The 16,136-nt window shown below is 52.7% G+C and overlaps 1 protein-coding gene across 1 annotated transcript in view; it reads right to left on the bottom strand.

Moving 5' to 3' along the window:
- Nucleotides 1–16,136, bottom strand: part of SHANK2 (SH3 and multiple ankyrin repeat domains 2) — a 571,155-nt gene that overhangs the window by 409,223 nt on the left and 145,796 nt on the right. The window contains exon 9 of the mRNA XM_064287611.1: nt 8,824–8,890. Coding sequence (XP_064143681.1) covers nt 8,824–8,890 — 67 coding nt within the window. The remainder of the gene's footprint in view (nt 1–8,823; nt 8,891–16,136) is intronic.

The raw sequence follows: 16,136 nt of genomic DNA, 5'->3' as shown, positions 1-16,136 counted from the left end.
ACACTGCACCCAACGCATCTGTCGTGGATTAAACGGTGTCCCTCAAAAATATGTGTTGTAAATATTTTTAAAAAAAACAATATTTTATTGCATTTTAGGTGAAAGTTTTCATAGCAAATGAGGCTCCTATTTAATAATTTTTGTACAAATTGCTGTGATGTTGGTTACATTTTCCACGACGTATCAGCACTCTTGTTACTCCCGTTCTGTTTGCTCTGATTAATCTAGCTTCCCTGCCCCTCCTTCCTTTTCCCCTTTGCTTTAGGGTAAATGTTGACCGTTTGGTCTCATATAGTTGATTATTTAGGGGAGAACCGTGTTCATGGGTGATATTGTTCATTTTACAAGCCAATCTGCTATTTCGATGAAAGGTGACCTCCAGGAGTGGCTTCAGTTCCAACTTCAAAGGGTGTCTTAGAACGACAGTCTCGGGGTTACGTGTGTAAATCTTAACCCCCCGTACCTGTAGATCTCAGACTTGCTGGCACACAGCAACAACGACACACCTTTGGATGGAGTCCCACTGGGGCGCGGGGCTTCCTCCATTGTGTTAGTGAGGCCATGTCAGTGTAGGGCGTGTCTTAAACCTAGTCACTTTTGAGATATAAAAAGGGCAGATTGGGAACAGAAGGGACAAACAGGGGAAAGCTAGACGCCACATGGAGATCTCCAAGACACACAGAGAACACCACCAGAGAAGCTGAGACTAGGACCTTCCCCTAGAGCCGAAAGAGAGGCTTTCCCCTAGAGCCGGTGGCCTAAATCCGGACTCCTAGCCTGCTGACCAGCGAGAACAGATGTGACACACTGAATACTAATGACCTACTAATGACCAAAGATCAGACCAGTTGTGCAAGGACATCATACATGAAGAAAACAAAAGGTCATTAAAAAGACAGAAGAGAAAGTAAAGACCAAAACGGAAGTCAGAAGAGACTCTGAAACTTGCTGTTGAACTTAGAGCAGCTAAAGCAAAAGGGAGAAATGACGAAGTAAAAGAACTGAACAGCAGATTTCAAAGGGTGGCTCGAGAAGACAAAGTAAAGTATTATAACGACATGCACAAAGATCTGGAGATAGAAAACCAAAAGGGAAGAACGCGCTTGGCATTTCTCAGGCTGAAAGAAATGGAGAAAAATTTAAGCCTCAAGTTGCCATACTGAAGGATTCTGCAGGGGAAATATTGAATGACTCAGGAAGCATCAAAAGAAGATGGAAGGAATACACAGAGTCACTGTACCAAAAAGAATTGGTCGACTTTCAATCATTTCAGGCGGTAGCATGTGATCAAGAGCCCCGATGGTATTGAAGGGGCCCGAGCTGCACTGAAGGCATTGATGAAAAACGAGCTCCAGGAATTGATGGAATACCAACTGAGATGTTTGAACAAATGGATGTAGTGCTGGAAGCGCTCACTCATCTATGCCAAGAAATCTGGATGACAGCTACCTGGCCAGCCGACTGGAAGAGATCCATATTTATGCCTATTCCTAAGTGATCCAACCAAATGTGGAAATTATAGAACAATATCATTAATATCACACACAAGCAAAATTCTGCTGAAGATCATTCAAAAGCGGCTGCAGCAGTATATCGACAGGGAACAGCCAGAAACTCAGGCCGGTTTCAGAAGAGGACGTGGAACCAGGGATATCACTGCTGATGTCAGATGGATCCTGGGTGAAAGCAGAGAATACCAGAAGGATGTTTACCTGTGGTTTATTGACTGTGCAAAGGCATTCGATTGTGTGGATCATAACAAATTATGGATAACATTGTGAGGAATGGGAATTCCAGAACACTTAATTGTTCTAATGAGGAACCTGTACATAGATCAAGAGGCAGTCGTTTGAACAGAATAAGGGATATTGGCCCAGAGTCTTCATCCAATTATCACTGCACAGCTCGTGTCTGTAAATACTTTCCATCAAGTCCAGCATGTTTTGAAAGCTATCTTGTAACAGAATCACAGGCCAAACAGCAGAAAACAGCAGCACTAGGGCTTACGGTCAGGAAAGGCGCGCGTCAGGGTTGTCTCCTTTCACCACACCTATTTGTTTTTTTTATTCAGTCTGTATGCTGAGCAGATAATCTGAGAAGCTGGACTGTATGAAGAAGAACAGGGCATCAGGATTGGAGGAAGACTCATTAACAACCTGCTTTATGCAGATGACACAACCTTGCTTGCTGAAAGTGAAGAGGACTTGAAGCGCTTACTAACGAAGATCAAAGACCACAGCCTTCAGTATGGATTACACCTCAACATAAAGAAAACAAAAATCCTCACAACTGGACCAATGAGCAACATCACGATAAACGGAGAAAAGATTGAAGTTGTCAAGGATTTCATTTTACTCGGATCCACAATCAACAGCCATGGAAGCAGCTGTCAGGGAATCAAATATCAAATTTCATCAGTCAAATCTATTGCAAAAGTTCTCTTTAAAGTGTTAAAAAGCAAAGGTGTCACTTTGAGGACCAAGGTGTATCTGACCTAAGCCATGGTATTTTTTTTTTAGTTGTATTTTAGATGAAGGTTTACAGAACAAACTAGTTTCTTATCAAACAGTTAGTATACACACTGTCGTATGACATTGGTTAACAACCCCACAACATATCAACACGCTCCCTTTCAACCCTGGGTTCCCTATGCCCAGCTTTCCTGTTCCTCCTGACTTCTAGTCCGTGCCCCAGGGCTGGTGTGCCCCTTTATTCTTGTTTTGTTCCATGGGCCTGTTCAATCTCTGGCTGAAGGGTGAACCTCAGGAGTGGCCTCATTACTGAACTGAAAGGGTGTGCAGGGGCCATACTCTCAGGGTTTCTCCAGTCTCTGTCAGGCCAGCAAGTCTGCTCTTACTTTTTAAGTTAGAATTTTGTTCTACATTTTTCGCTAGCTCTGTCTAGGACCCTCTACTGTGATCCCTGTCCGAGCAGTCAGTGGTGGTAGCTGGGCACCATTTCTTTGTTCTGGACTTAGTCTGGTGGAGGCCATGGTAGATATGGTCCATTAGTCCTCTGGACTAATCTTTCCCTTGTATCATTAGTTTTCTTCATTCTTTCTTCCTCCCAAAGGGGTGAGACCAGTGGAGTATCCTAGATGGCCGCTCACAGGCTTTTAAGACCCCAGACACTACTCACCAAAGTAGAATGTAGAACACATTCTTTATAAACTATGTTATGCCAGTTGAGCTAGATATTCCCCGAGATCATGGTCTCCACAGCCCTCAGCCCAGCAATTTGGTCCCTCAGGGAGTTTGGATGTGTCTATGGAGTTACCAAGCCATGGTATTTTCGATCACCCCATACGCATGTGAAAGCTGGACAGTGAATAAGGGAGACCGAAGAAGAATTGATGCCTTTGAATTGTGGTGTTGGCGAAGAATACTGAATATACCGTGGACTGCCAAAAGAACGAACAAATCTGTCTTAGAAGAAGTGCGGCCAGAATGCTCCTTGGAAGCAAGGATGGCGAGACTGTGTCTCACACTTTGGACATGTTATCAGGAGGGACCAGTCCCTGGAGGACGTCATGTTTGGTAAAGTATACAGTCAGTGAGAGAGAGGAAGACCCTCAATGAGATGGACTGACACAGTGACTGCAACAATGGGCTCAAGCATAACAACAATTGTGAGGATGGTGCAGGACTGGGCAGTGTCTCTTTCTGTTGAATCAGAGCCGACTGGACTGCACCTAACAACAACAGAACTGTGAGGAAGGAGCTCTGGTGGCACAAAGATTAAATGCTCGGTTGCTAACCGAAATATTGGCAATTTGAATCCACCCAGAGGTGCCACAGGAGCAAAGCCAGGTGATTTGCTTCCATAACGATTACAGCCAAGAAAACCCTGTGGGGCAGTTCTGCTCTGTAACACCTGGGTTCACTATGAGTTGGACCCAACTCAACGGCACCCAACAAGAACAACAAACTGTGAGCAAAAGAACTTCTGTTTGTCAAAGCCACCCTCCTGTACTATGTCTGTTACAGCAGCACCAGGAGACTAGGACAATCCCCCAAGTCTGCGGTGGGTGCTGCGAGGACCCACGGCCCCCTGGTGCCTCGGTGACCTTGGCCTTTCCCCTACTCTTGGTTGGAGGGATACGACACTGAGCTCAGCCAGCAAGTTCAACACAGGATCTGCTTTGCTGATGGCACCTGTTTTACTCCTTGACACCCAAGGTCAGGGCTCAGGAAGTGGATTTTTATGTCAAGGAGAGCAGGATGGGGGAGGGGCCCACCTGGAGCCTGAAGGCAAGCTAGGGGAGGGGTCATCCACTGAACAGGTGTTTACTTCAGCCCCACTGTGTACCAGACCCTGTGGGGAAGGAGGTACTGCCTACTCTCAGGGAGGGGACAGTCTTGACAGATAAATAGTCCTGGAGTGCCTATAATGGGGTGAATGGTGACTCCCAATGAGGCATGTCCATGTCCTAGCCCCCGTACCTGTGAAGGGGATCTTCTTGGGAAATAGGGTCTTAGCGGCTGTGATTAATGATCTCGAGAGGATATTACCCTGGATTTAGGGTGAGCCTTCAATTCAATGGCCAGTAACTCGTTGCTGTCCAGTGGATTCCGACTCAGAGTGACCCTATAGGACGGAGTAGAACTGCCCAGTAAGGTTTCCGAGGCTGTAATCTCTGTGGAAGCAGACTGCCACATCTTCCTCCTGCAGAGCGGCTGGTGGGTTTGAATTGCGGACCTTTTGGTTAGCAGCTGTGCGCTAAACCACTGCACCAGCAGGGCTCCTTAAAATCCGCTGGCAAGCATCCATATAAGAGTGAGGTGGAGGGAGATCAGACGGAGAAAGAGGACTTACGGAGACTCAGAGGGGCAGAGATAGGAGGGCTGTGTCCACAAGCCAAGGAACGCTGCAGCCACCAGAAGCTGGGAGAATGGGGTCTCCCTCAGAGCCCCTGGGAGGAGCCCACCCTGCCCCCACCTTGATTTCAAACTTTCCTCTGCAGCTGTGAGAAGGTACATTTCTGTTGTTCTTTGCCACCCAGTCTGTGGTCATTTGTTACGGCTGCCCCTCATGCAGGCCCGCCTTGTGTTCTGAATAAGCCCGTGGGGGCATGAGACAGTGCACGACACCAGGGGTCCCTGGGAAGCAGGATGGCGGGCGAGCAGGTTCTTGCTCAGCATCAGACCTCTGGAGGGACTTAAACAGTGATGCCAGAGGCCGCTATTCAAACAGTTAAGCGTTTGACTACTAACTGAAAGGTGGACAGCCTGAGTCCACCCAGTGTGCCTTGGAAGAAAGGCCTGGCGATCTCCTGAAAAATCAGCCACTGAAAACCCTATGGAGCAGTTCTATTCTGACAGACAAGGGCTCGCAGTGGGTCAGAATTGACTTGAGAGCAACTGGGTTTTCCAGAAGCCAACCCAGACCTACTGAGTCAGAGTCCCAGGGCGTGTGGGGGCCACACGCTCTCCTGGTGATTCTGGTGTGCCCCCAAATCTGACACACGCTGCTGGGTGCTGGGGAGCCCTGGGGTTTATGTAGGTGCAGAAGGGACTTCTCCAGCTCTCTTGTGGGATCTGCTGCCAGGGATACGGAAGACTCGCTGGCCGGTAGGGGGTAAGGAAGCAGCGTGGGCAACTGGGGCCGGGACAGGGACATGATGGAGTGGGGGTGGGGGGCAGAGTTGCGCAACAGCCAAAGAGGCAAAGTGCTTGGAAGTGTCGATTTGTCTAAACAGCCAGGCGCCATTCTCCCCTTAAAGAGCAATTTGTTAGGAACTCATCCATCCCAGCTGGAGGGTGCCAGGGAGATATAGGCACTACAACGGCACTCCTAAATCCCAGGGCAGAGAGGCTGCTGTTCTCTGTGACCGTCACCTCTCAGAAGGCCAGGCCTGCGAATGTTCTGAACCCCCAAAGGAACACGGGGCCCAGGCGGGAGAAGCGGCTGGAGGAAGAGTGGTGGGAAGACAGGGAACAAGTGGGCGGATAAGGCAGTGAAGTCCAGGCTTCTCTCTTAAACAAACAAAAAACCAACACTGTTGCCGTGGAGTCAATTCCGATGCACAGCGACCCCAGTGTCAGAGTAGAACTGTGCTCCGTAGGGTTTTCAATGGCTGCCTTTTCTCCTGAGGACCATACAGGTGGACTTGAATCACCAGCCTTTTGGTTAGCAGCTGAGTGCACTCACCGTTTGCATTGCTTGGGGACTTCCTTACCTTGTCCAACCAAAGAAACCAAACTTGCTACCGTCAATTCTGACTGAAGGCAACCCCATGTGTTTCAGAGTAGAAGCGCTCTACAGGGTTTTCTTGGCTATAATCTTTACTGAAACGGATTGCCAGGCCTTTCTTCCGTGGTGCTGCTGGGTAGGTTTGACCTGCCAACCTTCAGGTGAGTAGTCAAGCACAAACCATTTGCACCACCCAGTCCCAGGCTCACAGTAGGAATGATGTTGTTGTTAGTCGCCGTCGAGTGGATTCTGACTCATGGTGACTCCACGTGTTTCAGAGTAGAAATGCTCCACAGGGTTTTTCTGTTGTTTTTTTTTTTTTTAATTGTGGTGAACAACAACAAAACACATGCTTTCCAGTAATTTCTGCATGTACAGTTAGGTGACAGTGATCACATCCTTCAAGTTGTCCTCTTACTCTTGCTATCCTTTTCCAGATCATTACACCACCACTGGGGGCCCCCTGGCTTCCTGCCCTTCACCACTGCTCTCTCTGGGAAATTCAGCACGGCTGATTTAATGCCACAGTTTGCAACAATGCCCGTTTGCTATTACACAATCACAAATCCATAGTCAGACAACCCGAGGACACAGGCCTTTTTTCCCTCTTTGCAGACGCAGAGGGGCCCGGCATGAGAGGGCGGGCTTTTTGCAGCAGCCTTGCCCGTGAGGCACTGAGAAAGCCCAAGAGGGAGGGAGCCAGAGGCAATAACCCCCGGTTTTGATTGATTGATGGGCTGTGAGAGCCAGCTGCACGTCCTCCCTAGAGACCCAAGGCAGTCCTAAATGTTCAGAAGGAAAAGACCTCAAACCTCCACCCTGGGCAGCATGCAATGTGGAAGGCCCACAGACCTGCATGTGTGCCCCCTCCTAGAAACAGGAGAAGCCCTCAGCAGTTTCAATAAACAGATGATGGGGCGAGTAATCAAGCGAGTCAGTGGGGATTAAAATGCATGTACTCAACCAGCAGGTATGGCTTTTATAACAGGAAACAAAATCCCTGTTTGCAGAGAGATGCACACACCACAGATGGGAAAATTAATTACGGGGATGCGATGAGCCACCAAGATCTTCAACCTGGCTTCGAACCAGCTGCGGTGCTTTGAAGGACTTGGCGAGGTCAGTAAGGGGGTTTAACGGCTGGTATCTTGGATCAGCTGTGGGGAAGGATGGGGTGCCCATCTGCAGGGCAGGGTTTAGAAGCCCCAAGGGTCTCCCCAATATCTCATTGAGAGGGCCGAGTTAATGTAGCCACTTCACCCCCACCCCCCACTTTGCAGCTGACACCCAATAAGGATAATCAGAGCTCAGGAGCACCCCGGGCCACTCTGATCCATTTAGTCCCTGGTGCCCTGTGTTGGGGACGCGTTAACAATCCCCACAGTTCATGGGCTGGGACCTGCCTGCTCACTCACTCATCTCTATTCTTTCCCTCACGTTCCTGCTTAACAGAGTCCGGCTCCCTTCTCAGCAACCGGTATTTTTAGCCTGCAGCCGACCCTCGGCTATTGTATTGCACTCCTGCAACAGGGAGGAGGTGGGGAGAGCACTGATGGCATTCCGAGAGCTCGGCTCATTTTCCAGCCGCTTTGCAGACATTAACTCATCAATCTCTATAATGTGCTCGGAGGTGCTGATGCGCCTCAGCAAGCCCTAGGCCTCCGAGCAATGAAGCGATTGGCTACAGCTCCTCGGAGGGGCGCATGGCAGCATCGGGCTGAGTATCCAGGAGGCCCTGAGACTCAGCGCAGGGTGCTCGCTGATGCAAGCAAAGCAGTGGGCTTTGCATCTTGGCAGTTCTCCAAGGCAGGGTGGGGGCAGACAATGGATACAAGACGAGCACTCAACACCGCTGCAAAACACGGGGTCTCACTCACCCCCAACACCAAACACCGGGTGGGGAGCACAGGCAACAGGGGGTGGATGCAACCGGCGACTTCTCAAGCGCCCCGGAGCTCCCCTCCCACGCCCCCATGGATGAGACGCCACCATCTTGGAAAGCTCACCACCACTGGTCCAATGGAATTGCTCCCCGCTGCTGGTCCTGTGTAAGCCCGGGGCTGGAGGACACAGGCCACTAGGCTCCTCCAAGACGAAAGACTGGGCCCAGCCCCCGGCGGGCCGTCGGGAGAGAGGAGGAGCCCCAGAGACCATTCTCCTGGTTGGCATGAGGGGGACTAGAAGGGGGGATGACCATGAGTACGTTGCTGGGGAAAGTGGAGTCACTACAATGAGAAGGCTGGCAAGAGGGATTCTTCTGGATTTCTCTTTTGTCTCCTTAAGTCATCATCTCTTTGTTTACAAGGACGTGTGTGTGCTACGGCGTTTTCCAATGAGCGTGTCTAAGCTAATCACAAATTATTTTGATTCATCAACTGAACAGCAATACCTTGAATACATTGCTTAATGCCTAGCAAATTCCCCTGGGTAACTTCTAAGGTTTCCATAGCCCCGTCCCTGCCGCAAGTTAAGAAAATATAAGAGAGATGGAAAAGATGCTAGGACTAGTCTCCCTGTTAACTTCTGCTAAAAGCGGGCTCGAAACTAATCTTATTGTGAGAATTCAGAACGCAGACGAGCATCTCCACAGCCAACCGAATCCGGCCTCGGTGTATCAACGCCCTTACGTACCGACATCTGTCTCCTTGTGGTTCTTGATGTATTCTGCCAGTTCAAAGTTGCCCGCTATGATTGCCACCTGGAAGAACGGAAATCAGATTCAGTTAAGTATCAGCGGCACAGTTGAAGGTCCCTGGCTACGGGAGCTGTTAAAAGCTCCTGCTTGAAAGGCTGGTGTTCCAAACCCACCCAGCAGATTCACATCCATAAAGATTACGGCCAGAAAATCCTGCGGAGCGCAGCTCTCCTCTGTGACACACAGGGTCGCCAAGAGTCAGAATCAACTCCATGGCAATGGGTTTGGATTTCTGGTTTGGCACAGCAATTCTTTTTTGTAGGCATACACATCACTGAAGGGATCCAATCATTGCTCTTAGAATGGCAGCAACAACGCCCACCGACCCTCAAACCCACCCAGAGTCACAGCTTCGCACTCTGTCCAACGCCACGCTTCCCTCTCTCCAAACCCAGAAAACTGACTCATGCTGCTGTCAAGCTGATCCTGACTCCTAGTGACCCTATAGGACAGAGGAGAGCTGCCCCACGGGGTTTTCAAGGAGCAGCTGATGAATTCGAACTGCTGACCTTTTGGTTAGCAGCCATAGCTCTTAACCACTGCACCACCAGGGCTCCCCCTCTCTCGAAGTCCCTGGTATTTCACGACCATGAGAAGATCCCACGAGAAGGGATGTGAGCAAGGGCCTGTGTCCAGAAGGGCCATGGAGGTGATTATCGGCACAGTGGTGGAGAATCCCCAAGACCAGGGCCTGGGGAGCCCTATCCCCGGACCCTGCACTCCCACCAGGCCCACTGGGTCCCAATGCGCAAAGGCCAGACCCCTGTTTTTCTGAAGAAACTGGAGACACAAGCCAGCCTCCCAAACTGGAGGGGGGGCCTCAAGGAAAAAGCGCTCCATCAAGTCTCATTTCTGCAGCAAACGGTCCACTCGCAGACAGGTAGGAGCCCAGCCAGGTGGGTAGGCATCCAAACCAACACCTGTTGTTGTTGTTAGGTGTCTCCAGTCCATTTTGACTCATAGTGACCCCATGTGACAAAGCAGAACTGCCCCACAGGGTTTCTTAAGCTCTAATCTTTACGGAAAGAAGCCCTGGTGGCCCCGTGGTTAAAGTCCTCGGTTGCTAACTGAAAGGTCGGCGGTTCAAACCCACCAGCTGTTCTGAGGGAGAACAATGAAGCAGCCGGCTTCAGTAAAGACTACAGACTCGGAAACCCTATGGGGCAGTTCCACTCTGTCCTATAGGGCCGTTATGAGTGGGAATTGACTTGCCGGCAATGAGTTTAATCTTTACAGAAGCCGATTGCCAGGTCTTTCTCCCGTGGAGCTGCTGGGTGGGTTCCTCTCAGTTAGCAGCCGAGTACTTAAGAGCTGAGCCACCAGGGCTCCTTATTCTAACTCGGGCTCTGTAATTTGCTGAACCAAAGTGAAAAGGTCACAGGATGCTGTCTAGGCAGAACAGCCAGGTGAAGCTGGCCTCTGGGACGCCTTCCCGAGGGGAGGCTGCCACCAGAAGCCACGTGGGCAGGGCTCCCGCTGCTCCAGAGGGAAGGCCTTGGGCTCAGAGCCAACACATCTGCACCCACAGACAGCCAGGTGTTCACACAGCAGCCCCCTGTGGACAAGCGCACGCACGCACACCCCGCGGAGGCTGTGGGCCTGGTGAAGCAGAGACCAGGGCCTCGGCCCTGTCCCTGGAGGCTACTTGTGTTTCAGCTTCAGGTGCTGCCGGATTCTCAAGAGCAACTAGCAGGTGAATCCAGCCCCTCTGTGGTTTGCCAGTGTCAGAAGGAGCTGTGACACCCCTGTACACACCAGCCAGGGGGGTGACCGGCAAGAGGCAGGGGATGTTTGTGGGCAGCCCGTGTTCTGCAGACACAGAGCAGGGCTGGAGCCGCCAGCTGGGAGTGACTTCACTAGGCCTCTGCTGGCTGAGATGCCTCCTGCCGGCTCCCTGAGCTTCCAATTGCACCCAGGCCTCAGATGGCTGACCCCGAAAAACAGAACAGGGACAGAGCCGGGGCCCAGGCAAGCGGTCCACATGGCCCCCGGGTAGCCAGACGGCCTAGTCTGCCGATGTTTATATGAATGTGGAAGGCGGGCCTGCATGGTTAACCTAACTGCTCTCCTATCCTTTAGGTGCCAGCTGCTCGGGGTCATTCTTGGTCTTTCAGCCAAACCATAAAACGTAAAGCTGGACAAGCGAGGAGAGAAGGTCAAACGTGAGAACTTGAACTCTGCCCTTCAGCAGTCTGCGGGGTTAGAAAAAGGTGGTGTTTTTTGCAGTGGCTGTTTCTCCAGGGTGCAGGGGTAGGGAGAGGAGTTAGATGTAGCGAGGATGATAGACAAGCAGGAAGAGAGGATAGGAAAATGTCCTGGGCCCCTGTCACGAAGGACCACCGACTGGGCGGCTTACAACAGAAATGTATTCTCTCGAAGTTCTGGAGGCCAGGAGTCTGAAATCAAGGTGTCGGCTGGACCATCCTCCCTCCGAAGGCCCTAAGGAAGGATCTCTTCTTGTCTCTTCCAGCTCCTGGTGGCCCCGGGCGTTCCTTGGCTGTGGCCACATCCCTCCAGCCTCTGCTTGCATCATCGCATGGACTCCTCTCTGTTTCTCCTCTGTGTGTGTCTTATAAGGACACCAGGTGTTGAATTTAGGGCACACCCGGGTAATGCAGGCTGATCCCATCTGGAGACCCTTCACTGATTCACATCTGCAAAGCCCCTTTTGCTAAATCAGGTCCCACGCACAGGTTCGGGGGTGCAAGATGTGGAGGTGTCTTTTGGAGGCCACGACTGAACCACTACCAGGGACTTGCTGAAGACTGGGCTTGGTGGAGGGCCCGTTCCCTGGAGTATCACCCCTCTTGCTAGCTCACCTCTGTAATACTGCTCCGCGGGGTCCTGAGTGGCTGCTGGGGGGATGGCAGGGAAGGTCTTAAGGGGAAGCTTGCTGCCGGGACACTTCCAATGGGAGAGGAGGCCTGAGGTGCCCGCCTTCCCAAAGGAGACTCTCCCCACGGCTCTCCTCTGACTGGGCTTCCACAACACGGCTCAAGTGCTGTGGGCTCACGACATTTCTCTGGCCCACACCCAACCTGCCAGGCCGAGCTCACGGCTCTGTTCTCGGGCCCCTGGTGCTTGGCGTGCCTCCATGATGGCACCAGGATTCCACCGAAGAGCAGGGCATTCATTCGATGTGACCCTGGTTGGAGGGACAGCTATCGCAGAAGTGACCAGCTTTGGCCTCAGGCTGCCTGGGTGCAAACTCCTGACCCGTATCCTGTGACACTGGGCAAGACACTGCAGCTCTGAACCTCAGTTTTCACATCTGTGAAATGGGTTTGGTGGGAGGACACGATGAAGTCATTCCAGTCAGGGTTTAGAGCAGTGCCTGACACAGGTCAAGCCCCCAAATAGTTTGTTATTATTATTGTTGTTAGGATGGTTAGATAGAGAGCTACCATTGAGTCAACTCCAACTCGTGGTGACTTTACGTATGACAGAGCAAAACACTGCCCGGTCCTATATCAACCTCACGATCACCTGTGTATTCAAGTCCATCCCTGAGGCTTTGTGCCGATCCATCTCATCAAGGGTCTCCCTCACCCTCCCTGGCCCTCCACTTCACCAAGCGTCATGTCCTCCTCCAGCGATTGATCCCTCCTGATGACACGTCCAAAGGAAGCATGTTGAACGATGTTCCATTGTGATCCATAGGGTTTTCATTGGCCAATTTTTGGAAGTAGGCTGCCAGTCCTTTCTTCCTGGTCTGTCTTAGTCTGGAAGCGCCACTGAAACCTGTCCACTATGGGCAAAGCTGCTGGTAGTTGAAATGCTAGTGGCTTAGCTTCCAGCATCACGGCCACACGGAAGTGACCACAGTACAACAGACTGACTGAAAAATGGTGGGTTTCTTATAGTCAACCATAGCCTCTACAACCAATACATATAAGTGTGTGCATACATGTGGCCACTCAGACACACACCCAGACCAGCTGCCGAAAATAATTTACAAACAGATCATCAAGCAGCAGTCCAAAGCCTATGCTGCCAGGAGGAAGCTCGACAAGCCACGTGTCTCCAAATGCGTGCAGCCACAAGCCCAGGCAGCCTTCCTGCTGCCATTACTTAGCCACATGCAAAGGAGGACAATGCAGACGTCTATTTGTGATAATTGCTAATTGTTCCTCGCCTGATTCATTCCAGACCAGGGAACTCCTCTCCGCCAGGCAGGAAGCTCACTGCAGCTCAGCAGGGCTGGCACGCCACGGGTCCCCAGCCAGTATTTCCTGGGAGGAGGATGAGGCGGACCGGTCTCGAGGGTGGCATTTCGGGGCCACTGGCATCTGGCTGCCAGCTTGGATGCACGAAGAGGCAGCATGTTGGTGTCTGTTTGCGTTGGTCTCACACAAGCATGTGGGTAATCACAATAACAGATGGAACAGGACAAGCATTTGCCATGTGCCACGCACTGCACCAAGTGCTTTATGTGCATCCAAAAAACGAAAACCAAACCCACCGCCTTTGGGTCAATTCCAACTCCTAGCGACCCTATAGGACAGAAGAGAACCGCCCTATAGGGTTTCCTAGGCCGTAATCTTTACAGGAGCAGATCAACAAGTCTTTCTCCTGAGAAGCTGCTGGGTGGGTTCAAACCACTGGCCTTTTGGTTAGCAGCTGAGCACCTAACCGTCACACCACGAGGGCTCTTCCTAACGAATCTATGAAATGGTGTTATGAATGGAGCTGTGTCTCCCCTCAAAAGATACGCTGCAGCCCTGAGCCCGCACCAGCAACCGCGGCCCTGGATATGCTGCAGCCCTGAGCCCTGCACCAGCGACCGTGGCCCGGGATATGCTGCAGCCCTGAGCCCGCGCCAGGGACCGTGGCCCTGGATATGCTGCAGCCCTGAGCCCGCACCAGCGACCGTGGCCCTGGATATGCTGCAGCCCTGAGCCCAGCACCAGCGACCGTGGCCCTGGATATGCTGCAGCCCTGAGCCCAGCACCAGCGACCGTGGCCCTGGATATGCTGCAGCCCTGAGCCCAGCACCAGCGACCGTGGCCCTGGATATGCTGCAGCCCTGAGCCCGCGCCAGGGACCGCAACCCTGGATATGCTGCAGCCCTGAGCCCGCACCAAGGACTGCGGCCCTGGATATGCTGCACCTCTGAGCCCAGCACCAGCGACCGCGGCCCTGGATATGCTGCAGCCTTGAGCCCGCACCAGCGACCGTGGCCCTGGATATGCTGCAGCCCTGAGCCCGTGCCAGGGACCGTGGCCCTGGATATGCTGCAGCCCTGAGCCTGCACCAAGGACTGCGGCCCTGGATATGCTGCAGCCCTGAGCGCAGCACCAGCGACCGCGGCCCTGGATATGCTGCAGCCCTGAGCCCGCACCAGCGACCGCGGCCCTGGATATGCTGCAGCCCTGAGCCCGCACCAGCGACCGCGGCCCTGGATATGCTGCAGCCCTGAGCCCTGCACCAGCGACCGCGGCCCTGGATATGCTGCAGCCCTGAGCCCTGCACCAGCGACCGCGGCCCTGGATATGCTGCAGCCCTGAGCCCGCACCAGCGACCGCGGCCCTGGATATGCTGCAGCCCTGAGCCTGCACCAGCGACCGCGGCCCTGGATATCCTGCAGCCCTGAGCCCCGCACCAGCGACCACAGCCCTGGATATGCTGCAGCCCTGAGCCCCGCACCAGCGACCGCGGCCCTGGGTATGCTGCAGCCCTGAGCCCCGCACCAGCGACTGCGGCCCTGGGTATGCTGCAGCCCTGAGCCCCGTACCAGCGACCGCGGCCCTGGATATGCTGCAGCCCTGAGCCAGCGCCAGCAACTGCGGGTGGCCCTGCTCAGGACCTGGGTCTTTGAAGACGTTATCAGTTAGTTTGACATGAGGTCACACAGGAGGGGATGGAAAGGAAAAACAAAAGAGCCAGTTGCCATCGAGCTGACTCATGCGACCCTGTGTGTGTCAGGGTAGACCTGTGCTCCGTGAACCAAATCGCCAGGCCTTTCTACTGAGGGCCTCTTTAGGTTAGCAGCAGAGCGCTTGACTGTTTGCACCACCCAGGGACTCCAGACTGGAGTAGGGTGAGTGGTGTCTTCATAAAAGAGACGACTCAGGGCCCAGGAGACAGAGGAAGGACGCCAGGTGATGCCACAGCTGCAGCCAAGGAGCGCCCGGAGCCACCAGGAGCTGGGGGAGAGGCAGGGAGCACGCCCTCCCTCAGAGCCTCAGAGGGAATCGACACAGCCAACACCCTGATCTAAACTTCAGGGCTGTGAGACAGCACACTTCTGCTCTTCTGTGCTATTTGGTTGTGGAGCCCTGGGAAACCAATACAGCTGAGTCCTGTAAGCTCTACTTGAGAGATGAGGAGACTGAGGCACAGAGAGGTTAAGTTACCTGCCCAACATCACACAGCTACTCAGTGCCGATACCAAGACACGCACCCAAGTCATTCAGCATCAGGACCTCCATCTAATTATCGCCGCACAGCCCGTGTCTGTAAATCCTTGTCACCGATTGCGGCATTTTTGGAAAGCTACGTGTGATGGAATCAGGTCAGACGACTTAGCAGCAAACAGCAAAAATTAACGCGACAGACTGTTCTCAAGGGTTTATGGGAAGCCACGGGGGGCAGGCGGGGTTGGGAGGCGACCACCGAATTATCTGCACCGCCAACATCCACAGAATGCAGAGGCCGCTTTCTGTAAGGATGCAAACAGCTTTATGGGGGGTCTTCAGGGCCCTGGAGTTCCTGGGTGGTGCAAATGGTGAACACATTCAGCTGTTAACCGAAAGGCTGGAGGTTCAAGTCCACCCAAAGGTGCCTCAGAAGGCCTGGCGATCCACTTCTGGAAAATCAGCCACTGAAAACCCTACGGAGCACATGGGGGCGCCAGGAGCCAACTCTCAGGCAACTGGTTTTGTTCTGTTTTTCAGTCCTAAGTGGTCAGACTGCCGGAAGAACTAACCAGTCTGTCTCAGAAGGAGTAGAGATAGAACGCGTCTTTGAAGCGAGGACGGCACGACTTCGTCTCACATACTGAGGACACGTTATCAGGAGGGAACGGTCTCTGGAGAAGGACATCATGCTTGGTAGAGGGTCAGCGAAAAAGAGGAAGACCCTCCACAGGGTGGCTTGACGCAGTGGCTGCAACAATGGGCTCGAGCACAGCGATTAGGAAGATGGTGCAGGACTGGCAGTGGTATGTTCTGTTGTGCACGGGGCCGCTATGAGTCGCAACCAACTCGACAGCACCTGACAACAACAACAACAAGTAGCTGGAAGGGAG

The sequence above is a fragment of the Loxodonta africana genome, chromosome 7, assembly GCF_030014295.1.
Source record: "Loxodonta africana isolate mLoxAfr1 chromosome 7, mLoxAfr1.hap2, whole genome shotgun sequence".
Classification (NCBI taxonomy): Eukaryota; Metazoa; Chordata; class Mammalia; order Proboscidea; family Elephantidae; genus Loxodonta; species Loxodonta africana.
Note: the sequence above shows the minus strand (reverse complement) of the source record. Positions and strands in the feature narration are given on the sequence as shown.